The sequence below is a fragment of the Hoplias malabaricus genome, chromosome 3 (genome assembly GCF_029633855.1).
Source record: "Hoplias malabaricus isolate fHopMal1 chromosome 3, fHopMal1.hap1, whole genome shotgun sequence".
Classification (NCBI taxonomy): domain Eukaryota; kingdom Metazoa; phylum Chordata; class Actinopteri; order Characiformes; family Erythrinidae; genus Hoplias; species Hoplias malabaricus.
Genome location: NC_089802.1, coordinates 22,141,452 through 22,169,409, shown reverse-complemented (window position 1 = coordinate 22,169,409; position 27,958 = coordinate 22,141,452). Strand labels below are relative to the sequence as shown.

Below are 27,958 nucleotides of genomic sequence, written 5' to 3'. Positions count from 1 at the left end.
CAAGAAAGAAATGGCAAAAATTTCACTTGCATATCAAATCCAGATTAAAAAGTGAATTAAAAGGAAAGTTAATGTAATACACTGGTAAACATGCTTCTGTCCCAAACATTTTTGCATGTTCCTAAATTGGTTTACAATCAAGTTTGTCAGTGAGAATATCAGAAGCATTTTCTTTGTACATTTGTCAGTGGAAATAAAATTTCAAAAGGTTACCAAATCAGAGCTATTTGCTTTTATTTCATTCTACCAAAAACATAATGGAAATGGGTTTTGTGAGTACTTACTAGGTGTACACAACAAACTAGAAATTCAGTGCATATGTAAGCATAAACAATATCGCAATCACTTAGGTCACAGTTTAAAAACTCTGGAGGAGCAAATGTTCAGAGACATATAGTTTTGAAAATGGGCATTAAAGTCGACATTCATGATTGTAATCAAAAAACACTTTTTATACATAAAATGCAGAAAATGTTTCCTCAGATTTCTAGTCTGTGTGCTGCAAATTGGTTGAATATATTTTTATTAAACCTCAGTAATTAGTAATTAGTAAACGAAAGAAAATAAAAACAACCTTGCTCGGTCAGACTGCTGGGTTTCCTCTCTCTCTATTTCTCTGCTCATGGCTGAAAAACAGCAAAGACACCGCCATTGGTAATATGAGTTTGACTAAAAACATACAGATAAGTTAAACTTCAGCCACATACAAACAAAAATAATTTTTTTTCTCAAACATACTATCCCACCTTAAAAGACACAGAGCTTGTGAACGTAAACAAACTAGAGAGAACTGGAGTTCCCAACAATTGTAGGTGTTCCCTTTAAGTTCGACATTTTAAACAGATTCATTTGAGGGAAATGTGTGAAAATGTGTCAAGACAATCCATTTCCATAAGGAACAATATGCCAAATGAACATAAGGGAAATAGCAGTTTCCAATATTAGAGGATTTTTTTAATTGATAAAGGCAAAGACTCTTTGATCTGCAAAATAAAGATACGTTGCATGAAAATGCATTTAAATTTTCAAAATGTTCTTCTGCTTAAGAAACCTTTTGCTTCTGTCTGTCACAGAGGGAATAAAATTTACTACCGTAGAGGTTACTGAGGGCCTGAGAGTGCAATCTTGATGGTTGAGGGATGGAAGAGAAAGACCCTTACTCTCCCAGAGCCTAAGGGGAATGAAGAGATAAAGAGCCATTACAATGCCCTCAGCAGAGGAAGAAGTTATCCAACAGTCCATAAATCCATCAGTCTCTGGGCAGGAAAGTTAGGGGCCTCTGAGCTTCATTAATTCTTGAGGTACACTGATTTTAAACAACAGTGCAGCTCTAAAACCTGTAAACTCACAATGGACACTGCCCAAATACAGGTTAACAGCAATACTGTAGTCAACAGTAGAGATGGCAACAGACTCAGTGGGAAATGCTTCCTGAAGGTGATAGCTTTAAAAGTTAAAAGCCAAAAATTGAACCACCCACATTTAAAACTACAAATTGTATTTGTGAAAAAGTTATATTTAAGAAAACACAATAAAAATGACATTGACACAAAAAATCTGATTGGTAAATTCTCTTGAACTGCTATTTGATAATTAATTAATTAATAAATAATTAAATAAATTATTTGTCTACAACCGTTTATCCAATTCAGGGTCGCATTTGGTCTGGAGCCTACAGAGAATCACTGGGTGCAATGTGGGATCACATCCTGGAGGGGGCGCCAGTCCTTTGTAGGACGACACACACTCACACCTACGGACACTTTTGAGTAGCCAATCCACATACCAATGTATTACCCTGGTTTGTCTGACCAGAGGAAGATGGGTCCCCCTTGTGAGTCTTGGTTCCTTCCTTCAGCATCAATGGAGTTTTTCCATGCCACTGCCATCTTTGGCTTGCTCACCAGGGGATATGTATTTAAATTTTGTTTTAATTCTCAACTTCTGTAAACCTGCATTGTGACACCATCAGACTGCACTCCTCACACACACTCATCCAGAGCAGGGTTGAACCCACAACACAGAACTCTATAGCTATTTGACATCGACACTACCTACCACTAACACATTTTGAAGCTGTGTAAGACCTCCTCCACACTGACCTATAATATAAAAATGGAGGTTTTCATGTGTGTTTTGACCTCCCGTCCACATGAAAACAGCCTTTTATGTCACTGAATACTGAGGTTATCATAAACTCTCTCTAAGTTGGAGATTTGGGATTACACCACTGTTTCTCTCATGCTTGTGGTGTTTTGATGTCTCTCTTACAGAGGTTCCGCCTCTACTGGACTAGTATTATAACACAATGCTTTTCATATTCATCTGGACAGTGGTATTTTTAAAAACAGAAAGGACAATCTCTGTTTATAAAAATACACAGATGTCTGGATGGTGCCTAAACACACTCCAAAAAGTCTGCATTCATTTTGAAAGGGATTTACTACAGTGTGACATCACATTTCTTATTAATTTACATTTTCGCCAATCAGTATGTTTTAAAGCAATAGTGTGGCAAGAAACCAAACATAAAATTCCTATTACCCTAAATGTAATTGGTCACCCAAAACTACATGTGGTCATTTTTTTGACGATATAACATTAATAGCCTATGCTACAGACAGAAACATTTATTTATTTATTTATTTATTTATTTATTTATTTTTTTGTTGTTAAAAATAAATATTTTTGGTATTCATTTTTCAGTTTCATGGAAAAAAAGCAGAGAGACAAGAACAGCAATTCAAGCCAAAAGCTTTTTAAAACAAAAAAAAATAATAATAATTGAAATTTTTATAACTACACTGCTGCAGCACTGCTCTCCAACTACAAGGGCAGGCTGAGCGCTACACGTGGTTCTGTCTCCTTAGCATCATTACCCATGTGGGGAAGCCCTGGTGCTCACAGTAAATGATGCAGAAAGGTTTTTGTGTCCCCATTCCCAGTCATTTTAAGGAATGAAACATCTTGGGATCAAGTTTGGTTAACACTGACATGGCAAAAATGTATTTATTTTTGCTATAAATTATGCAGGTTTGTAAGAGGCCTTGCCTTGGCCCCAAATTCATAAATTGATGTCGGAAAACACCTGTTTTTTGTTTGATTTTTTTCTGTCCTCAAGACAGCTGCACATACCTTTCGAATTTTTTCTTATAGTGGAAAGATAGATCTGATCTGAAGCAAGAGTGCAACAAGATTCCTCCTGTCTCTCAAAGATTAAAACTTAATATACTTTATCTGATAGTTACAGTTTTTGTGGTACACCAGCTAGTGCACAGTCCCTATTTTCACTTTTGTGAACTTTCCACGCTTGTGGAAGATTTGCCTTAAATAACTTTAAATAAAATGCATTTGTATAAATTAATATGAAATTACTTATTTCAATCCTTCTGTAAAAAAGCATTCAGAGGCAACAAGATATTTAGAGGATTTAACTAAAGGCCAAATGAGCCATAGCACAGAACTAACAACATTAGAGAACTCAAGGAAATAACTGGGCTCTTTGCATGCTTTTAGCAGCAATAACTCTATTTCTACAAGATGCTGATGGTTAGTGGGGCATGCTTAAATAAAGAAGACATAACCTCTGACCCTGTGGCTTGAATTCTCCTCTCTGTCTTCCTGACCTCTTGACAGAATAAGTAATGGCCCTACAATGTATGGCGGTCATGGCTCATTGGAGAAGCATCCAGATGTTGCTGCCGGTCTGCTGACCAACAGAATTTCATGAAGGTCCAACCAAAACATAAACGAGAATGTTTATACAGGAATAATCAAGTCTGATGATTCTGAGCACAAAAGTATTCCATGGTTGACTTCCTGAGGTCAGTGTGTGAAGTAAGTCGTTTGTTTTTGACTGATTTGTGTGTGCTGGGGAGCACAAGATATAACCTAAGTAGGAGTATACATGTATAAAATATTTTCTTTATATAATCAAATGCTTTTTGTCAGTCAGATGCTCCTCAAGATTTACCATGAAGATGCATTTTGTATCTTTTTTAAATACTGTAAATGCTTTTCAAATGCTGAATATGAAATTTATTTTTGCATAGTATTTTAATCCCCATCTTTTGTTTAGGTACCCTATTTTGAAGCACATAAACAGCTCACACTTATAGTAAGCCAGGCTAAAGTACAGCCTCCCCACAGCTGGGTTCATTTTAACATGGTCTTAAAGCAAAATCTCCCAGAGTAAACAGTTAGAACAATCCATACCCCACCATATACAGATATGGACAAATTTGTTGATGCCCTTACAGCTCACTAAAACAATGCTTCATTCTTACCAAATAGTGATGAAACTGATGCCTAAGAACAAAGCAAAGCAAGTGTGAAAAAATAAATAGTTGCTTATTCTACAAAGATAGAGTCTGCTGTCTTTTATCATTGTAGGCACTACACTGGACCAGAGAACAACTAGCATTTATGTCACCTTTTTGAAAATGGTATAAACAGAGCGTGGTGGAGTAAAATGTGTATTTAGAATTGGATTAGGTCAAATTTAGCCGGGACAGATCCACCAAAATATGATGGGTTCAAGTCACTGAACAAATCAGAACATCCCTACATATGACAAAATGTTTCAGGACACTCCTGGATGATATATGACCTTCATGTATATGTGACAGAATGCACGTAATGCTGTGAGCGGTCTGTCAACACGTGCTGTGTCGTCTGTAAGAGATATCCCAACTTTCATATGCTCCACAGACTCTATTTCAAACTTCAAAGAGCCTGTTTAAACAGAAAAATAATCAGATATAAAGTTTTAAGTGGCCTAGTCTGCAGGTCCAGGTCATCTTGAATCTCTTGTTACGGTGAACTGCTGGACATTCATGTTGCTTTCTATAGACAGAGGATTGTACATTCCTCATGCAGACAACTCAGTGTTGTTCAGCAAACTCTCTAATGTTCTTCAGGTTTACACTAGATGTTGAATTACAAACCCTACTGCCAGAAAGTAGAAAGGTATATGTACTGAAATTAAACATATATTTAAAAAAACAGAGCATCCATAAAGGACGCTCTTTTCAAGCAGAAATGGTCAAACAAATCAAAAAGTACATTTCTTTCACCATCTACTGTACAAAATTTGTAAAGTGGATTCAGGGAATAAGGAATAATATCAGTATTTATGTTAGACCTGAAGTGACCATGGAATATGAGTGACCACCAAGCCCTCAGATGGTGCTGCAATGCATGAGAAACCTTTATTTAACCTTGATAATTGTAGTCATATAGTCTCAGGAGTACTTTGTCATATAATTTGTTGGAAATTTGCCATGACTTAATACGTTCTGCCACGCCACCATGAAATTCAACCTAAAAAAGCAAGGAGAAATCCATAAAGTTCTATACAGAAACACTGCTGAGGCTGATTTTCTTTTTATGATGGACACTGCTCGTTTCAGATGGTTGGAAAGACAGTGGAAACGTGCTGTAGTCAGATGTTTCCACATTTCAGGAAAAACATTCAGTCTTCTGTGACAAAAACTAAAGGGATCGTCCAGACTATCATCTGTGAGAAGTGCAAAATTCAACATCTGTGGTGTTAGGGAAATACAAGCATGTCCATGGCATGTGTGACTTGAATATGTGTGAAGGAAGCATTGATGTGAGGGTGAATTTTGGGATCTTAGAGTGACAAGGCAATGTCCCTCCTGGGAAATTGATCGTTATTGCAGCAAGTCAATACCAGGCCTCATTCTACACTTGCTACAATAGCGTGGCTTCATACAGTCAAACACAATTTTTGTGCTTTACTGGCCTGTCTGCAGTCTAGATATGTCTCTTTTGTCACATCAAGAGGAGAATCAGACAACAATGGCCATGAAGTTTAAAAGTAGCTAAAGTCTTGTAAATTTCAAAATGTCCACTTCAACAATTGGAATCCTCAGTTGTCAAATAATTTAAAACAAAAAAGTGTTGGAAGAACACTCAGAATTAATATATTATAGAATCTGTTTTTTAGTTCATTTTACAAAAAATCCCAACTGTAGAAATTTCACTCAAAATAAACAATGAGGTCCAGAAATACTGGATCATAAATGTCATTCTGGGGTGGCACTGTGGTGCACCAGGTAGTGTCACAGTCACTCAGCTCAAGTTGTGGGTTCAATTCCCGCTCCATGTGACTGTCTGTGAGGAGTTTTGTGTGTTCTCCCCGTGCTCACGTGGGTTTCCTTCGGGTGCTCCGGTTTCCTCCCATGGTCCAAAAACAGATGTTCGTAGGTGGATTGGCAATTCAAAATTGTCCATAGGTGTGAGTGTGTATGTTGCCATGTGAGGGACTGGTGCCCCATCCAGGGTGTGTTCCTGCCTTGCACCCAATTATTCCGCATAGGCTCCTGACCCACCATGACCCTGAACTGGATAAGCAGTTACAGAAAATGAATGAATGAAATGTCATTCTAACACATTCCAGAGGTATAGATGGAATTCAATGCATTGTTTTTAATGCACTGTTGTCATTATTTTATCATAGTCAATTTAGCATTTAATGTTTTAATCCTTAATTTAAATGTTATTGTTGTTAATATAATTATTTTACGCATATCCCCTCAAGTGAGGGAAGGCTGATATTTGTATTGTTATATCCTGAAGGGAGGGAAGACCATTAATGAAGGAATGGTATTATAGGTTTACTGTTATAACCCCTCAGGTGAGGGAAGACCAGAATTTTGTAACTGTGAGGAAACACTGGTTGCTGTTGTGGGAAGTAGTTCTGTGGAGATTTTATTTCTTTAATTGTAGTTTATCATTTTAAATCATTTATGAATGTATTGGGTTTACTGGTGTATTTGGTCATTTTAATATCTCTGTACTTTCCCTATACAGATTCTGTAAAGCACTTTGAATTACCATTGTGTACGAAAGGTGTTCTGTAATTAAACTTGCCTTGCCTTGCCACATTCATTCCAGAGAATGTAGTCCGACTGCTCCACAAAATCTCAGCTCTGAGGCAGGGCATGGTGGAGAGCTGGCACTCTCCAAGGTTATCAGTGCCAGGAGCTAGATAATTTGTTAAATTGTGTGCAGTGGTGTGGGCACCAGGCCAAATAATATATCTTTGTCAGGATGGTCTAGTGATAGGAATGTTTCAGTTCCTACCAGAAGAAAAATTAGTATGTCGATTTATAAGCTAATTAGTGTAATTTTATAGGAAAAATCTATAATAATAATAATAGGCAGCACGGTGATGCAGCAGGTAGTGTCGCAGTCACACAACTTCAGGGACCTGGAGGTTGTGGGTTCAAGTCCTGCTCCAGGTGACTTAGTTTGGTGTGTTTTCCACGTGGGTTTCCTCCGGGTGCTCCGGTTTCCTCCCATGGTCCAAAAACACACGTTGGTAGGTGGACTGGCGACTCAAAAGTGTCTGTATGTGTGTGTGTTGCGCTGTGAAGGACTGGCACCCCCTCCAGTGTGTGTGCCTGCCTTCTGCCCAATGACTCCGGGTAGGCTCTGGACCCACCACGACCCTGAACTAGATAAGCAGTTACAGATAATGAATGAATGAATGAATGAATAATCTTCTTAAGAAACTCCTTTTACCTGAAACAATCATTATTTGGACAAACTGATACTAAACATTTAATTAACAAATAAAATGGTACACTTTCATCTATAGAACAATAATACAAGATGAGTATTATCTGTAAATGTATGTCATTGTGTGCCCTGGTTTCATGGTCATAACAATGTACTAGTTCAATGCCCAAAGAACCTGGTTTAGGTAAACACCATTTAGCTTATGTTTGGACTAATTTTGAAAAAAATTTAAATCATTTTTTTTCACAAATGTCTCTAGTATTTTAGAGGATGTACTGTCATTTTTATTTACTACAATTATTTACTTAAATTTACTACAGAATGTTAATACCAAAGCTCTCAATCACATTGCGTAGAAATTTCATGATGACTAAGAAGACTAAGAAATGGTCCAAAATTACTTTTTACATTTACTTCAACTGAAAGGTAGGGAAGCGGAAAGGAAGATGATGATGATCATGATGATGAGAACAACAATGACCCTCAATTCAAGTGATCTGTTCACACATTACATGTACTCAGAAAACATATCTTCACACTAGTCATGTGGTGAGGAGGTGTTTCAGGTGAAAACGTAGCTATATGCATGCTTGAGGCAGCTACTTTCATATAACAGTTATGCTGCACAAAACATTATAACTGTGAGGATAGATGTAACTTTATATTCTTTTACGACGAAGTATGCATACATTATTCAAGAACTTAAACTATTTGCTTTTTTATTTAGGGTAGAATCTCTGTAAAAGACACATATTTAACTAGTTTTTAATCTCCTCAAATTGATTTTAAATTCTTTTATTCAGAAAATAAAACTTTTATTTAATAAGACTTTTATTCAGAAAATAAAAACTAATACAAATATTAACAGCAACTATGAGAGATACAAAATGAATAGGCCTTATATAAAGTGATTATGCTTAAAATGTTGACAATAGCCCTGTGAAGAACTGGCGCCCCCTCCAGGGTATATTCCCGCCTTGCGTCCAATGATTCCAGGTAGGCTCTTGTCCCACTGTGACCCTGAACTGGATTTATTTGCTAATCTAATTTACAATAAATAACTGGACTGTAAATGGAAAAATGCCAAAATGTGACATTTTGTCTAAAATTCTGTTTAACAAATGGTCCACCCAGAAAATGACCTCCAACATTGCCCTCAATGGACCAGTGGTCCGCTGTCTTCATGCTATCAATAAATGAATGGGCCAGTGGACATTAAAAAGGTTTTATTTTGCTAGTACGGACCACGCCCGCAGAGGCTGAAACGGGGAGGCAAACTCAGAAGTCTTTTGGGGAAGAGTTTAGGGCGGCTTATGAATGCGTATGAAGCCGGACCCCCCCCCCCCCCCCGTTGGATAAAGTAATATGAGAAAAGGGTGGAGGTGGGAGCGAGTTTAAAACAGGAGGCTCAGTGGGCTTGATAAAGGCCGAACACGGCTCCGAATATGGGGATCAGCAGGAATGGCTCAGCGCGGAGGAGCAAGCTCACGTCGTGAAGCAGTCGAGTCAAGATCCGTCCCCTGAACTAAATGAGGCGAGTTTGTCTGTCGCAGAAATGACGTGAATTTGCAGGGTATATATAGGGCTGAGAGGAGGAGTTCGGGCGTGGTCCTACTCCCAAAATTATGTTATTAGCATAACTTCACTTAAAGAAATTTTGGATAAATTGACTTCTAATGAATGTTAAGAAGGTTTTTTCCTTGTATAAAGTTGCTGTTTTGGAGATATATGTTTTTCTTTGGACTCTTAAAGGCTGTATAAGTCAGGTTGTCTCTAAACTCCTTGTCCTCCTGCTGAAAGAAAGTGTTTAACCTATATCTCTACACTCACACTACCAGTCTCATTACTACTCCATAAGAGAAAAAAACTTACATACCAGCCTAATTCAATATATAATACTTTGTTTTGTGTACCTTGCTACCCTGAGGGTTTTACTCATAATGTGTAGATGTGTTGAGTTTAACGAACCTACAAGTAAATAGATGACATTTAAAATTCAGCTTCCTGTTTGTGGTTTTGCTGGGGCTTTGAACACAGTAATGCAACGAAGGCCTGTGTTTTGGCTGTGCATTGTAATCAGGCCCCACAAAGCCAAAGGGTTTTTGGATTTCCTGCACGTCGTTAAGAACAGAAAAGAGCCTGAAAGGTAGGATCAAGGGTAGTAGCCTACATTTAAAGAACTTAATTGGCAGGTTTTTTTGGAGCATGAGCTTTTTGTCTATAATTGAAACGTGCCACGTTCTGCAATAGGGTTCAACAAGAATAAAAACTACACTCAGAGAAATCTGGGGGAAAAAATTGATAAGGGGATCACATGCTGTGATTTGGTGACAGTCAGGGCCAAAGCTTTATGCAAAAACACCACTGGAAAAACTACATGTTTTGTTGTTTATCTATATGTGGTTTTTTATGTATCAGTCTACAGAGAACACACATAAATATGGTGTATTCCTGCCTAAATATATTTGTGGCAGCGCTCATTAGTGGGGAAGCTGAGCATGTTAATGCTGTTATTTGGGGGTGTTATTGTGTTGAGTGTTGTGTATGTATGTTTGAGCCTGGTGTGTAGTGAAATGGGGTGTTGTGGGTGTTCACCGTCTCAAAGAAGTGAGTCTTTGGACATGTGGTGCCCCTGTACCTTTCTAAAAACAGGCAAAAATTGCTACTGGTACTCTTGCTGACTTTTTAGTCCCCTTGTAAGACAATTTAATAAAGATTGCATAAAGGCGGTAATGACTCATTTCTCATTTTCCTGCCTCCAGTGATGTCACAGTATATTCTACTGCATAATTTAAAGTCTCTGGGTCTAGATTTTCTATCTCCCCCACCATGCCCAGTTTTGTTTAAAGAGTTTGGGGCTGTTTCTGTATCTGAAATAACAGATTTAGTGCAGAAAACACTTGATGTTATGCCTCCACAACTGTTAAGAAAGGCAATTAATATTTTGTGATCTTCTGTTCTAAACATTATCAATACCTCCCTAGTCAATGGTACTGTTCTGACCTCTTTTAAGCATACTGTAGTTACACCACTGCTGAAAAAGCATAATCCTGATGCTACAGTGGTTAGTAACTATAGGCCTGTTTCCAAATTACTATTTTAGCTAAATTGTTGGAAAAGGTTGTATACTGTCAGATTTTACCACTTTTAAATACAAATGGTATTTCTGAGATTTTTCAATCTGGATTTAAGGCTTTGCCCTCTTGCCATCAGCCCTCTTGAAGAATACAAATGACTTGCTACTCACTGTTGATGAAGGAAATTGTGCCATCCTCATGCTATTGGATCTTATTTCTGCTTATGTTTGACCATGACATACTTAATAGTCACCTAGAAAAGTAGCCTAAACTGGTTCATTTCCTATCTTAAATGGTGCCACATTTGTAAGGAACATGCATTTGTGGGATGAGCAGTAGAGTTGAGTATTTGGGTTGCACCCATGAAAAAAATTGCCAAATCCTCTCTGCCAATGCCAAACAGCTTATTTTGCTATTGCTATTGACACTTGTTTTGAGCTTCTGGTACCCCTGATTGGCACCTGATTGGCAGCAACTGTGAGCATGGGCCCTGCTACAGTGGTCAGTAGGTGTCTGCTCCAAGAATTGGCATGCTACTTTTGACAGATTTGGATAGGGCCCATGAGATAGGGCAACTTAAAAGTGGTGTTCCACAAAACCAAGTTAGATAGGGCAGCATTATATATAAAGCTGGCAAAATTGCAGTGAAGTCAAAGAGACATTATTTTTATTAGCTGCTTTCAGCATGGGGCCAACATAAACTCTCAGAATGTATGTTTTCCCTTTCAACACTGTAATTCATGCCTTTTAGTTATGAGCAAAACTATTGCAGGACTGTACTGAGAGTTTTAGGTCTTATCTACAAAAACTTTATAATCATTGTTATCAAATGGACATATATTCAGGGTTAATAAGACAGTTCATTTCCAGATACTGATTTCAGTCAAAATAAAATAATTAATCACCTTAATTAGTGCTGTTTATATGCTATGATTTGTGTACAGACCTGATTGTAATTTCTTTAGGGAGCTATTTACTTATATATTGCAGTAATTTGCTTTAAACGTGTATTCTACCAGTGGCATGCTGAGAAAGACCAAACGTGTCAGATTTATTACACATACAGGTGCATCTAAATAAATTATAATATTACAATAATAATAATTATTATTATTATATAAATTTATTTCAGTAATTCACATGAAATATATAAAGGGGTTGGATAATGAAACTGAAACACCTGGTTTTAGACCACAATAATTTATTAGTATGGTGTAGGGCCTCCTTTTGCGGCCAATACAGCATCAATTCATCTTGGGATTGACATATACAAGTCTTGCACAGTGGTCAGAGGGATTTTAAGCCATACTTCTTGCAGGATAGTGGCCAGGTCACTACGTGATGCTGGTGGAGGAAAACGTTTCCTGACTCGCTCCTCCAAAACACCCCAAAGTAGCTCATTAATATTTAGATCTGGTGACTGTGCAGGCCATGGGAGATGTTCAACTTCACTTTCATGTTCATCAAACCAGTCTTTCACCAGTCTTGCTGTCATCTTGGTGCATTGTCATCCTGATACACGGCACCGCCTTCAGGCCGCAAAAGTGGGCCCTACACCATACTAATAAATTATTGTGGTCTAAGTTTCAGTTTCATTGTCCAACCCCTGTATATACAACCCCAATTCCTATGAAGTTGTGATGTTGTGTAAAACATTAAAAAAAAAAAACAGAATACAATGACTTGCAAAAGCAATTACAGAAAATCAATGGATGCATAATCTTGAGTGTCCCTTTCAGAACAACAGACAGACCCGTCACTAGAGATTTATGATTGGGGTGCTAAGCTTTAAGGGGGATCTGTGGTAACTGCCTCATAGCAGGAAATTTCTTTGATGAGGTACAGATTAACCAAAGCCAAAAGGAGGCACTGCTTATACAAAAGAAACAACAAAAACAAAAACAACTAGAGCATCCATCTAGAGATAGAAAAAAAAGACAACTAACCCATTATATACAGATATCTGTAAAATACACAGTCATAACAGTTGCCAACTTTCTGAAATCAAAATAAGGAACACACAGGCCAGGGGACCAGTATGCACTTGTAAATCCTTTTCGACTCTAGTAAATCAGATAAATTCTTTAATTTGTCAGACATTTATTAAGCCAACTGCCATCAGGAACTGCCTGTCAGTAGCCTTTTTGAACAATGGCAAAGCAGAATCTGTCCGTGTGTTTTGCAGTAGTGTATTACCAGTTTAAAATAACTATAATAATTAATATTATTTAAATTGTTCATTAATTACAATACGATCTGAACTGAAAGAATCTTATTGCTCTAAGTCTAAAATAGTCTCATCCCCCTTACATTTTCAGATGTCCAGTCAAAATATAATGGAATTTCATTAGACCAATGAAAAGCACATTCTACGTTTAGTATGGAATCTCATGTGCGCCAAAAAGAATCATTCAAAAAAATGAATCTCAAACGTAAAACCTATAACTTTCAAACAAAATATCCAGCTCTGATGTTTGTCCATGAGCCCTGAGTTCTTGCGCATGCTCTCTAAGTTTGGTGCACCAGCTGCACGTGTTGTGCCTGTGAGCTCAGAGTTTTGTGCGCCTAATCCCAGAGTTTTGCGAGCAGATTTGGCACAAACCTCGCAGATGGGAGTTTTAGTTAAACAAATTTGCTCTGAGGGCAGAAAGAAAAAATTATTGCTTCAGAGAGATAACCAGTCAAATTGTAGTGGGGTGGGGCAAAATAAGCAGAACCAAAATTTGAAAGACAAAAAAACAATTCAAAAAAATCTCTCCCGCAGTGCAAGATTGTGGTTGTGCAGCTGAGAAAATTGAAGCATACTTTCAGTCTTAGTTGAAGTTAGCTAAATAATATAAACTCAAATAACCACATAAAACAAATGAGTGCAAGTTAGTAGTTTCACTGATGTCAGCTAAATGTCCAGGGGTTCGCGCCCCATTTCAACCAGTTTCCTTCAATTCACCAGGGGTCCCCACCTCTCCTGACAAATGTTTGAGTGGACGGGATGATTTATTCTACACCCCTTAAGACCCTGTTGAACTTGACTCTAGTCTGTCACTGTGAAGAGACTTCTTTCCCCGCTGATTTTGCCAAGCCCATTCCCTTGGCTGTGGTTTCGTTGGATTGTAGGTAGGTACAGTGGCAATCTTATTCATCCATTCATGCAATGGTACTATGGCCTACTGGCGGTATCAGCTCAGTCGGGAGGGCGGGGAAGCCCGCACGCAACACAGGAACCTGTCACGATACTGTTTACCTTACCATCTTCCCACCACAGCAGGGAACAAGCTCGAACAGATCAGCTTACCGTCACCCCTCCCTAATATTTAGGGAGTCCGTCCAGGCTAGACCACAACCCACCGGTACCACATTGAGGCCAACCAAGGGGAGGGGCCCAGCCTGGTGTGAGCAATGTCTCCCCTTTTGGCCGTTGTTCTTACAGTCAAACCTTAGCAGTGAAACGGTTGTATGGTCGCAAGGAGGAAGACCCATTCTTCAATGGGGAGAAGCTCCGCATCACCTGGTCGACATTTTATTTTCTGAGACCCTGTTAATACAGTGCCCTGGCTGGGTAGGTATGTCCACCTCAGGTGAGGCCAGGCTGATGCTCCTACCCAGTGCATGGTCACTGCGGTATGATCATTAAACCATCCCATCATATCCCTAACCAGCAAGAGACAGGAAGGTTATGTACTCGTCCACACCGTTATAAGGATTGGCTTCATGCTGTTACCTCATGAGCCTAAGGGTCTGTGACCACTCAGTGATATGCCACCGGAGCAGTTTGTCCATTTAGCCGAGGGGCTTGACTTATTCACGCCCCTGCCCCCGGCCTCGTAGATAGACCGCCGTCAATGCAGACCAAAGAGGATCCACTCGTCCTTGGTCCATGAGGATAGGCTACGCTTTTCCCCTATAGCCAATGTGAGTCGTTCACCTCCAGCCAGATGCCATCCAACAATCTTCCCGGAATAGGTGCCCATCACCTGGAAGTGTTATGAACCACCAAGCCAACAGATCGTCTATGTCTTTAACCCTCGGAACAGACTTGGACAAGGGGATGGAGTCTATTACGGGTCCCTGTTCCTTGAGCCACGGAAGCTAGAGCACGAGGCAGGGAGGATTGTTCTAAACATGGGATCAGATTAGAAGCCCACCCCTTGTGCTCTGGGTATACCACAACTTGTACGGGATATAGTTACCGTATGGAAGAGAATGGAAGAAACACCCAGGCCCCTCAAAGCACAAGGGGTGGGAATTGGCTTATCACTTTTGCATCGCCCCAGAGCCTATGGAAATTGCGGATCAAGACTTCCAAAACTGGGGAGGCCCCTCATACCATCCCCTTTTGCCCAGAGAGTTGCCACCCTTATTGGATCGCAGCACCAGGGTCTAAGTCTTACCAGTTCTCCAGTGTCTCTTGTACATCTTTAATTTCTGGGGACTTCCAGAGGGGAGACCATTTGTAACATCCCCTTATTAAGCCCAGAGGGTCACCACTCCTTGGGCTTATTGGTTCGCAACACGGGGGTCTATCGAAGTCTAGGGTCAGTTCTCATCCACTCCTGGGTCTTTGCCACTGCAAAGCTTTTTCACCACTTCAGTGACTTCAGCCAAGGAAAAGAAATCTAACACCCCAGACACGTCTGGTCCTACCTCCTGCACAGGAGGCATGTCTCTCGGGTTAAGTATTTCCTCAAAATGCTCCTTCTGATGCCCAACAATACGCTCAGTCAAGTTTAGAGTTTCACCATTCTTACTGAGCACAGCTTGGACAGTGCCCCCCCCTCCAACTACTGAGCTGTCAGAGTGTTTTCCAGAACCTCTTTGAGGCCGCCCTGAAGTCATTCTCCATGGCCTCTCCAAACTCCTCCCATGCTCTGGATTTTGCTTCAGCAACTGCCACAGCTACAGCCTTTTTCTCCTACCAGTACCCATTGGAAGTTCCCAGAGCCAGCCAAGTGCAAAAAGCCTCCTTCTTCCACTTGACAGGTTCCCTCACCCCCTGTGTCTACCAAGGGGTTCTTGGGTTGCCACCATAACAGGCACAGACAAGCATTTGACCACAGCTACATGCAGCTGCTTCCACAGTGGAAGTCTGGAACAGACTTCAAACTCCATTCCTCCTACCTCCTCCAGAACATGTGAGAAGTTCTCTTGGAGGTGAGAATTGAAATCCATCCCGACAGAGCCCTCTGCCAGCTTTTCCCACTATACTTTCTCATCGCACACCCTCACTATATATACATTAGGGCTTACCAGGTCTGTCCCTGCCATCGGATCCAACTCAACACCAGATGGTGATCAGTTGATAGCTCAGCCCGTCTCTTTTCCTGAGTGTCCAAAACATATGGCCTCAGATCAGAAGACATGACAAACAACAAATATGATCATTGACCTTTGGGCCATGGTACTCTGGTACCAAGTACACTTATCAGCAACCTTATGTTCAAACATGGTGTTTGTTATGGACAAACCATGACTAGCACCAAAGTCCAGTAACATCATATCACTCGGGTTCAGATCAGGCAGGCCATTCCTCCCAATCACTCCTCTCCAGGCTTCCCTGTCATTGCCAACGTGGGCATTGAAGTCTCCCAGCAAAACAATATAGTTAGTGCATGGAATCCTTTCTAGAACTCCACTCACTACCTCCAAGAAGAATACTCTGAGCTGCTGTTCGGTGCATACGCACACACAACAGTCAAAAATTTTCTTCTCTGCAAGCCGAAGCCAGCTGTACAGCCGCCAGCTGGGGACTTGTGAGTATCCCCACATCTGCCCAGCGCCTCTCACCCTGTGCAACTCCTGAGTAGGAGAGAGACCAACCCCTATTGGTCTTGGAGTTCCAAAGCCCACACTGTGTGGGTGAGCCCAACTACATCTTGCTGGTTTCTCTCGACCTCATGCACCAGCTCTGGCTCTCCCCCTCCCCCAATGAGATTACGTTCCACGTACCAAGAACCAGTTTCCGCTACCAAGCGCTATGACAACAGGGACCCCCTTGCCCCCACTCTGTGCCCGGTGGGCATTGCACCACACCCCTACTCTGGATCTTGCAGGTGGTGAGACCACATGATCTCTCCACGCTGCCTTTTTGGGCTGAGCCCAGCCAGGTCACGTGGGCTGCCGGCCACCAGGCGATATCCGTCAGAAACTACCCCCAGGCCTGGCTCCAGGTGTAGGTCCCAGTAACCCTCTCCTGGGCAGGGTACACTTAGTTCTAACAGTTGCTTCTTGGATTGTGTTTGCCCTACTGGGAGCTACACAAGAGACCACACAAGCTCTTCCGCCACAACAAGTGCCCGATCCAGGGAGGGTAAAGGAAATGTCCTCAACATTAATCAATTATCACTGTTTAAAAAATTCTGAAGATTCCTCTACATTCGCTAGCTTTCCAGTCTGTTTGCATGCTGAAAACTGGTCTAATGTTTTACAAATCACTATAGTGTAATTAAATGAGAAAAAAACCTTAGACATGCTAGACTCTCAGCCAAAACAGCCAAGAAACCTGCAAACATTGAACGTAATATTGTTTTATTGTTTTGCTGTTTCTGATTATTTAGTTAGGAACCCAGTCTAATTGAGAGTTAACTGCATGAAAAAAAAAAACACAGATTGAAAGTGCTCCAAAACGAAACAACTCCATGTGCAAATGAGTTTCGGTGGTAATTCAAACTGTGAATAAAATCTTACAGACAAGTTCAACTTCAGCCACATGCAAACAGTCGGTTTTATCTTCAAATATATCGTTCCACTATAAAAGCATCTGAACATAAACTAACTAGAGAGAACTGCAGTTCCTTTAAAGTAGACTTTGCCTTTAAAATAGCTTTTTACAAACTATGGGATGTATAGGAAACCATTAACATACTTCATGTTTTGTTTATTTGTATAACTTTTTACCCATTTACAGACATTTGAGATTTAGTAAAACACATTAGACTTTCGAGCAAGCAAACCCACTGGAGAGGCGGCAGTTGGTAAGGAAATCCTCAGAATTTATAAAGTGCTGTAAACGTTGCCTAAAAATGTTGCCTATAAAATGAACTCTTATTACTTACCATGTGCGTGATACAATGGTGTTGGCTCTATTTCCTCTGTTCCTATAAACAACACTCCGGTGCCACCTATAGGTCACAATTACTTATCATTGATGCATGTAGTCATTATATAGCGTGTCTTTATTGACTGTGAGAAAAAATTGGTAGAATAACTAAAGAGTAAGTAAAGGAACCTAAAGCCTTGAAATTGATAGTAAAACTAAGACAGGAAGAAGTGATTGTGTCTTACAGCCTGCTTGCAATTCACTGAGTCCAGATGAAAGAACAGTTGCATTCTAAATGTTGAGCAAATATTTCTGTCAAAGCAGAAAGCAGTGTGCTTCTATAAGTCACCCAGGATAAGAGCATCTACTCATGTCATAAATGTAAATGTAAGATGCAGATGCTCTATACCTTCCTATTTCAATTTATGATAAATTTGTCCCTCTGTTGTATTCATTTTGTATTTTGGGGTGATATTTTGGATATCACGGGTCACTGATAATAAAAATCATCAACTTTGCCACAATCCCCTTTGCTAAATACCAATTTCTACAGTACAATAAATTGTTCACTTTAATTAATATTTATTCACTGCCCCTCCCAGGCTCCACAGGAAACAGGAATTTTGTTCATTCATTCATTATCTGTAACCACTTATCCAGTTCAGGGTCGCGGTGGGTCCAGAGCCTGCCTGGAATCATTGGGCACAAGGCAGGAATACACCCTGGCGGGGGCGCCAGTCCTTCACAGGGCAACACAGACACATTCACTCACACCTATGGACACTTTTGAGTCGCCAATCCACCTACCAACGTGTGTTTTTGGACTGTGGGAGGAAACCGGAGCACCCGGAGGAAACCCACATGGACAACAGACCAACTCCTCACAGACAGTCACCCGGAGTGGGAATCGAACCCACAACCTCCAGGCCCCTGGAGCTGTGTGACTGAGACACTACCTGCTGCGCCACCTTTGTTCATTAAAAGGTTAAATTAAAATGTTTCTGGATGAAGCGTGTTAATGTTAGTTTCAAGATTTGTATTTTATTTATCTTCAGTAATAGGCTGTGGATCATTATCAGCAGACAAATTATGACCTTCATGAAGAAATGAGGAAACATTAAATTTGATCACGTTTTTAATAGATGTTCTATTTGTCATATATAATTTCCATATTAAAAGCCTAATGCCATACCAAAAAAGCACACACACAAATCTTATTTTGCTTTACAAACACCTTTAAAATTAGTCAATGGTCTTTGCACCCTTACTGGCACCTATCTCGATCTCGCTATCCTCCCTGTCTGAAGGAATGATGCAAACTGTTTGATCAAGTTCCTGTTGACAATATGTTGTCTTTTTATCAATTTTCAATGAGTACTTGTAAAAAAAACACTGTTTTTATATTTAAATGAAATAAAATATGTATTTAAACAATCAAATACAGCTCTACTATGAAACCCCTGAAAATACATAATGGAAAAAAACTACTGCTTGCGACTTGAGTTTTTCCTTTCTCAAATTAATTATCTCAGGATACCTATCCTGGTATATGAATCTTAGGGTAATTATTAATTATATACTTATTTTATTTTATTTTATTTTATTATTTAAAGGAATGTTGTGGTCTAAACAGCTGTTTTGTTGCCTGAGAGTATAAAATAGCTCAATTCACTGCGCATATATACATTTTCAACTTACTTAAAGGACTACAACTTTTTAAGATACAGAAGAATACTTTTTAAGAATACAGCTATTTATTTTTTTGGTTTATTCACAATATATATATATATATATATATATATATATAAGTTAGACTAAAGTACAAGCCCTTTGTGCATTTTTGTGCTTCCCCTGCACTATTTTTTTAACTGTATGTTTTTGTTTTCTGTACTCCAATATTCTAAGCTATTGTGTATAATAATAATAATAATAATAATAATAAATATAATAATAATAATAAATTAGAATGTGGGTTCAATGTGGGTTGGGGGTGGATTGGGGGGTAATCAATGCCATTGCTGGTGGAGTGTAACAGACTAAGCTGATTCTTGCAAATCCATTTTTATTCTGTTTTATCAGTACACATTTGGTTTGGAGGTTGTCATGGACTCTCCTTTTGTAGTTTTTTTCAGCCTGTTTTGCTTCTGTGCAATAATGTTTATATAATGACAATCAGGAAAGCATATTGTATTTTGTACATTACTGTGCAAAATCTTTAGCCAATCAAAACGAATATTTCAAAGTGCATAGTAGAAAGTGTACTTTGACTGTAGATATAAATCTACATGTATAAGATATAGATCAATATTTAAAATAAAATTTTTAATTTTAATTTAAAAAATTACTTTTTTAAGGTCCCCTTCAACAATTATCTTAAATTGTTCTGAAACTGATGGTATATGTAAAAGCCATTCCAGGTCTTTCCAAAAGTACATAATGGTGCTATATCACTCCACAGACTTGGATATCTAAAAGTGGACTATCTTCCACTTTAAAAAGTAAAAAGTGGACTATCTTCTGGATTGATTTTTCATTTCACTGCAATTCTGATGCCACACAAGCTTATGTAACAGCAGGATAAACCATGCAATTATAGCTGATGATTAGAAATAAGGTTATTCACTGAAAATGTATGTGGAAGAAATAAAACATGTAGAAAAAATATGCTCTTTGGGTAGATGGCACATGTAAATCTTCCATGTCAATGCACAGATCCTATGAAACCTCAGTATCAAATCCAAACTGCTTCAACTCAATAGTTACAGATCTCTGCAGAAGGTAGGTTTGTTCAGCAAACAAACAACTCCTCAGGGTTCTCTAATGCAGCAAATGCTCAGTCTCTATTAAGGCCTCTCTAATTCTCTCTGGATGGAGACCAGAGTGAGGACAGAAGAAAACACAGACCAACACTGTCCCATCCCATTAAGCTACAGAGGAACATTAAAAATTGTTGATTAACTTTCACATAATGTGGGGATACTCTGGGGAAATATGTTTTTCTTCCTCACACATATAAAAATAAAAGTTCTTTCATGGAATTTCTAGAACCACCTTTGCTATTAATATGATAATTAAAGTCTACATCAGGAGTAATTAATTAAAATTCATTAAGGCCCATTTAGAGAAAATGTTCCCAAGCCAAGGTCAGGAACATAATGTATAACTTGCATTATGATCAGTGCCATATCCTGCGCATTTGAAGTAATAGCAGTCTTGTAGTAATAGCAACATTTTATGTAGTTAACAACTGAATGTTAAAGCAAATTACACTTTCAATTACATTTCAACATATTTCCAAAAGATTTATAAATAATAATTAACAACAAATACTCTTTTCAAGTAAAATGTACAAATAATTCATCTAATACATCATTAAAAAAAAAAAACCTAATATCTTTACTGCGTTTCCATAACCAGTAATCTGATTGGCTTTTATTTGCTGGAGGGCGGGACTTTACCCGTTAACAGCAATCTGAATGGCTCTTATTGCTGAAGGGCAGTACTTTATCAGTAAACAGAATCCATGTTCAGCGTCTTGAGAATATTTCAAACGGTAATCGTTCCCTTCTTATTAAAGTTTCTGGTTTTACAGAAAAACCGAAAGTGTCCCAAAAGAGCTTTTATTATTTTTAATACACTGTGGTCAAATTTAAACAGCATTTAACATTTTATCAGTTACGCAGACGCTGTCCTATCCGGACATGGAACGCGGGCCGCCTATTCGTATTATATATATATATATATATATATATATATATATATATATATATATTCGTATATAATATATATATATATATATATATTATATATATTTTTTTTGGACATACATTTTTATAACTTGATAGTGATGATATATTGCACACTACAATTAGTCATTTTAAAGCTCATTTTAATATTACGGACTTCTGGGAGAACAGAATGGCAAAGAGATCAATTAACTTACAATTTACTGTGCAGCTTTACTTTGCTTGTAGGTCTTGTAGGCAGGAAAATAGAATTAGGTTGTTCAGTATAGCCTTTGAGTGTATTCAGGTTTTATCAAATACATACCAGAAACCAAATCTGATAACTTCACGTAAGCTAATTGGGAAAGTATGGAGCAACGGCATATATTAGCAGACTGTTAACATCAGAATTTTAGAGCAGTCTTCAGCATATCCTCTATAATTATTTTATAACAGTGCCATGATGGGACCTTGACTGTGCTGAGTCACGAAAAATACTCGGTGTGCTAAATGACGCAGCATAAAGGGTGAGTGAGGGTGATTATTAAGCCCTCCACCCTCTTCTAGATCCTCGCCCCCCAGCTTGAGCCACAGATATGGGCAACTCGGAGGCTTTATCTGCAGAACACTGGAGGCCTGTGAACACGCCTATTCCCAGAAACACAAACCATGCCTTCACTAAGGAGAATCTGACATTTAGCACAGTTTACAAAAAAGAGAGTTCAGGTTCTGAAGTATAGCTGAGAGGTGACAAAATATGACAAAAATATAAATATTTAATAAATAGCTCAGTAGTTATTAGTAAAGAAATGCATTCCTTTAAAAATACAGTACACAACCTTTAGTTAGAATATGGTTGTTAATCAAATCCTTCTCTTTCTTATTTTTCTCTTACATTCTATAGTGTATAATGAAGGCCAGCAGCATCAGCAAGGACCCCTTACATGGTGTGCAGTTTTGATAGACATTAGCATTGTGGCACATGACATAATCTCTAGATAAATGCCCTGATTAATGAGATACTTTGGAGCAGCTGGACATGAGCTGGATTTGGCTAATTGAAAGAAAATATGGTCCCAACTAGAGAATTGTCAGTTGAACTATTTGAAATTACTGTAAAACTCCTTCAAGAAGAATGGAAATATAAATAAAATGGGAAGGTTAAAAAGGGAAAGCAAAGAGGTAGACCAAGTTACATATAAAGCATCAGGACAGAAACCTCAATCAATATACATAAAAAAAACCTTTCTATTTTGTTTGTGTCAGAACTATAAGAAATAGTTGAAAGGAATAATACTGAATAATAAAAGAAGGAGCACAACAAAAAACAACAGTAACACCTAAAGAGAAGAAAAAGTTACAATGGGCTAGAGAGGCTATCATGGAATGCAGATGATCGGATGAGAGTGATATTCAGTGATGATTAATTATGCTGGAAATTTAATCTGGTGCTGTTTAACAAAAACAGACAGATTTCCTAGTCATTTGTTACCTAGGTAATGGAAAAGGACCAGGTGAGATGGCCATATTGACCTCAAATGTGAATGTGTGTGTGTACACTGAAATTTCAGATACTTGTCCCATTTCATTAATAGAAAATATGTTTGCTGATGAAAAAGTCCTTTTTTCAGGATGCTAATGAACCAAGGCAGGAAGACACCCTGGAATGGGCGCCAGTCCTTCACAGGGCAACACACACACATTCACTCACTCAGGATAGCAATGTTCCATCCTCCATTTCTGTCAATGCCTTTATTTGGGATACATATTGTACATTTCTTTAATGCATATCTAAATAAGCCTGAATATTCAGCAATTAAACGAAAGTTTTTGCGTTGTATCTGTGATTTTTTTTCTACGAATTAAAATGACTGTGTGATCCTCCTCTGTAGTGATTCCATCAGTGTTGCCAAAAGGTAGTAGTTAGTGAATGACGCAGAGCTGCAGGAGATCACGTGACAAAACTCCTCTGCTGAACCGAGCCTCGCTTTGTCACATTGACATTAACGTTGCTTCATAATTTTCATCATAATTTTCTTCAGTTTTCCACTGTAATATTTTTAAAACAGCTCTGCTTAAAAGTATATTTCCTCACAGGATGCAACAATGCTGTCAGTGCGAGAGAGAGAGTTACTAATAGAGCTGTGGGATAAACTCATTCCAGTGGCGGAAGACATTGGCTCTGAAGCCCTTTTAAGGTACGTCCGTTTTATTATTATTTTTTGTTTGTTTGACAAATTCTCAAAAATGAATTTTAGTGTAGTTTATTGCTTTTGGAATTAGTGCTGAGATTTGTAACAGGTTTAATCTATGTTGCACAAACCACAGTGCTTCATTATATCTATCACATTCAATGGGTTGTTTCTGTCGTCTTTTAGATATTAAATACCGTTATATCTAACAAAGTTAAATACTTAGTTAATTACTTTATAACTGAATAACAGACTACCTGACTGAGTAACTGAACTGGTTTATTGACTGAGTAACTATCTGACTAACTGAATAAATTATTATTGTCTGAGTAATGTTTTAACTGATTGACTGACTAACTAAGTAACCAGCTTTTGTCCAGGCTGGCATTATCTCTTTTGCTGAAAGTTTTCTTAGGTTGAAATGAGACGATTTAGATGTGTCTGTTGAAAGTAAAAGTGTTACAACAACTCAGTCACCTCTTAAGAACAGGACTGATATAGGAAATTATATTCAGAAATCATAAGCACCATATCGTACAGTGTAGATACTTAAATTTGCCTTTTTCTGTGTAGTATCTGAATAGCACTGAAGTAGAACTTATGTCTCATACACGTAATTTTTATATGTGGACTGGGATACCTTAGTGTTGTCAATGTATGGACATTACACAATGAATGTGTAGGATATTATATGCCAGAAGATTAAGCTGGCATCTGTGATAAGAAAGGGCAGACTGACCTACAAACTGAAAATATGTTGACATATCAGTTTGCTGATTCATTATTAAACTGAATTAAATACTGATCAAAGAAAACGCTAAAAACTAAAAGGGTCATGAAAATATAGAAATTTTTGGGAATTTATAATACAATATTGTATATGGTTATTTAAATGTCCTTTAAAATATAAAATAATATGGTTATTTAAAGGCCCTTTAAAAGTTTCATGTAGCATTCAAAAGTGCTCAAGTGTTATTAGATAAATTGACATATATAACTAAATATGACTAATATAAGTAATATAAACATTTTGTACCATTTTTGAAAAAATTTTAATATGATGTTATTCAGTCACATTTATAGAAGCTATAAATATAAATTGAATATAAAAATCAACTTTATTCACAGCATAGGCTTAAAAATATGAGAATCAGTGTTTGCATTTTGAAATCACTTAAATTTATCTCTTGCTCCTCTATTTCTACTCCTCTACCTACTTTTCTTTCCTCTTCCCTGCCTCTATCACAAATGAGAAATTTTGAATGTTTATTTAGACCATTTTACTTTCTCTATCTATCTTAAAATATCACAATGTTGTTATAATGCATAATGGTCGGGACCCTCACAGGACAACCACAGGGCAGGTATGATTTTCATGGTCGATCATTTTCAGTGCTGCAGTGATTGATGTGGTGGGAGTGTGTGTTTTTCTGGTATGAGAGAATCAGACATAGCAGAGCTACTGGAGTTTTTTTTAGCCTCTCAGTGTCACAGCTCTACTAAGAATAGTTCACCAATCAAAAACATCCAGGAAACAGCATCCTGTGGGCAGAGTCTAGTGTCCATTGATGAAGGACGACCAACACAAACTGTACAGAAATCGAGGGGCTACCGTATCTGACATTACATCTACAAGGTGGATCAACAAGGTAGGCGTGTCTAACAAAGTGGACGGTGAGTGGACACAGGGTTTAAAAACTCCAGCAGCACTGCTGTGTCTGATTCAATTGTAAAAGCGCAACCCACATTAACACACCACCACCACCAACGTCAGTGTCACTGCAACACTGAAAATAATCCACCACCACTGCTCTGTGGTGGTCCTGTGTGGTTCCTGACCATTGAAATTGGACTTTAATTTGTAATTACAGAAAAACAAAGTTCCTCTGTAGGGACAGTGAGTTTATAAAAAAGGGGTGGGCATAAAGTTATGGTTGATCAGTTTATAATAGTTATGAGGAGAGAAGCCAAAAAAAAAAAACTAACCAGCAGAGCTGTGTGTATCTAGCTGTTATGGTCAGGATTGGCATAATTTTCTTTGCATTTCATGGCTGTAAAATTAGAAACATGTTAGGAATTTAAGTAGATTTAATAAATTATGTATATGTGTGTTACCTCTCAGGATGTTTACAACATTTCCCAAGACTAAGACATATTTCTCTCATCTGGACCTGAGTGCACAGTCTGAGGCTTTGCGCTCCATTGGGAAAAACATAATAGAGGCTATAGCTGATGGCACCAGACACATTGGCACTGCCCAGTTCACATCCAACCTCAGCTATCTCAGCAGATTCCATGCCTACCAACTCCGAATACATCCCACCAACTTCAAGGTTTTTATATATCATGTTGTATTCATGTGCTATACTGTGTAAATCCCACCTTCACTTTTTTTTCATATACAGGTGTCCTCTTTATGATGGAAAACCATTGTACATGGTTATTCACAGACTTTAGAAATTGTTCTGTTTCGTACTGAATGGATTTTATTAAACTGCTTGAAGTAAAAAAAAAAAAAGGTTTAAACCATCATTTTAAGTAAGAATATTTTATTTCAACGGAATATAAAACATTTATGTTCTCGTAAATATAAATTCTAAAGATAAAAATCTAAAATGTATTTTCTCTGAATAAAACCTCTTTTTCCCCACAGCTTTTCAATCACTGTATGCTGGTGACATTAGCCTGCTACCTTGGGGAAGAGTTCTCTCCTTATGCACATGCAGCGACAGACAAGTACCTGTCAGCTTACGCTGCAGTACTGGCTGAAAAATTCCGATAAACAGCTTTAACCAAACACCAAAATCTTTTCAGGAGTCACCTTTCCCAAACAGATGGAACGCAATCTCTTATTCAGTCAGTCACTTCATTATTCATTTGATGTAAATAGCCAATTATTTTTGTAATAAAAAAATCTATACATGTTTTTCATCCTCATTTTTAATAAAGCAGTTAAGTAATTATAGGCAAGGTTTTTACTGGAGGAATTTGAACAAATATATCAACAAATGTTTGTGTACATCTTCTCATCCAACATTTCTAATGAATTCCAAGATATAATAAATAGGTGGTCAATCAATCAATCAATCAAATTTTATTTATATAGCGCTTTTCACAACAAAAAGTCGTCACAAAGCAGCTTTACAGAGATCCTGGTCCAAGCCTCCTATGAGCAAGCCAGGGGCAACAGTGGCAAGGAAAAACTCCCTCAGCACACGAGGAAGAAACCTTGGAAGGAACCAAGACTCATACGGGGAACCCATCCTCCTCGGGTCGACACCGGAGAAACAACAGAGAACAGAAGTAAAAGTGAAATGATGACCGATGAAGGGGTTATAGTAATATAAATGTAGTATATTAGTGATGATGGAGAAGCAGAAAAGAAAACGATGAGGATGATGATATTAGTGATGTATGAGTCTGATGAAGGAGGAGGTGATCAGGGATTCTGTGTGAGTTAAAATTAGGTGCAGAGTTAATCTGAGATAAAACAGCATGGCCAAGCATGATAGTGTAGATGAGACAAGGCCAGGATCTTGTACGGGACACGGGCTGGATCAGGGCAACACCTGGAGAGCAGCAGGACATCTCAAAGCATGAGAGAGAGACAGGAGAAAGAAAGCCAGACAAAGGGAACAAATAAAAATACAGAGGTTAGTAGGGTCATGGTAAAGAACGGGCAAATTTGTCCTGCGAAAAAAGCTTCCACTGGTCAGGCAAGAGAACCCAGCGACAGACAGTGTGTTGGTACTACAACGCTAACTAAGAATGCTGTAGCTATGGTGATATGACAGGGTTAATACAGAACAGTGATAATATGAAAACCAGCCCGAACACCAATATAGAAGGAGTAACCTGAAAGTGAGTGATTAACCAAAAGCTTGTTTGAAAAGGTAGGTTTTTAATCTAGATTTAAAGATTGAGAGTGTGTCTGAGCCCCGAACAGTAACAGTAAGGCTATTCCAGAGTTGAGGAGGTTTGTGAGAAAAGGCTCTTCCTCCTGCAGTGTTTTTCTTAATGCGAGGAACAAAGAGTAGATGGGCATCCTGTGAACGAAGTGTACGTGACGGGCGATAAGGTATGAGAAGTTCAGTAAGATACTGCGGGCCTAAACCATTTAGACATTTATAAGCTAAGAGAAGTATTTTATAGTCAATGCGAAATTTTACAGGTAGCCAGTGTAGGGACGAGAGAACTGGGGTGATATGTTCGAATTTTCTAGCTCTAGGTGGTTTGTCCTCACAACTTTTAATTTCTGAAAATTCAACATATGTGCCTTAAAGTATCTTACTTCAAAGTAACTTACCTTCAAATGATCTTAATTATAGAAAGTAAAAGTACCAAGACTTATACTTAACACATTGCAGTTTAAAGACTAGTGTA

General features: G+C 38.3%; 1 protein-coding gene across 1 annotated transcript; it reads left to right on the top strand.

Annotated features, from left to right (window-relative positions):
* The first annotated feature begins 9,649 nt into the window (after positions 1–9,649).
* hbae4 (hemoglobin alpha embryonic-4) lies at positions 9,650–26,461 on the top strand. Its single transcript, XM_066666590.1, has 4 exons — positions 9,650–9,694; positions 23,481–23,581; positions 25,698–25,908; positions 26,229–26,461. The coding sequence occupies exons 2-4, from the start codon at positions 23,490–23,492 to the stop codon at positions 26,355–26,357; spliced, it is 432 nt and encodes a 143-aa protein (XP_066522687.1). The 5' UTR covers positions 9,650–9,694; positions 23,481–23,489; the 3' UTR covers positions 26,358–26,461.
* The last annotated feature ends 1,497 nt before the right edge of the window (positions 26,462–27,958 follow it).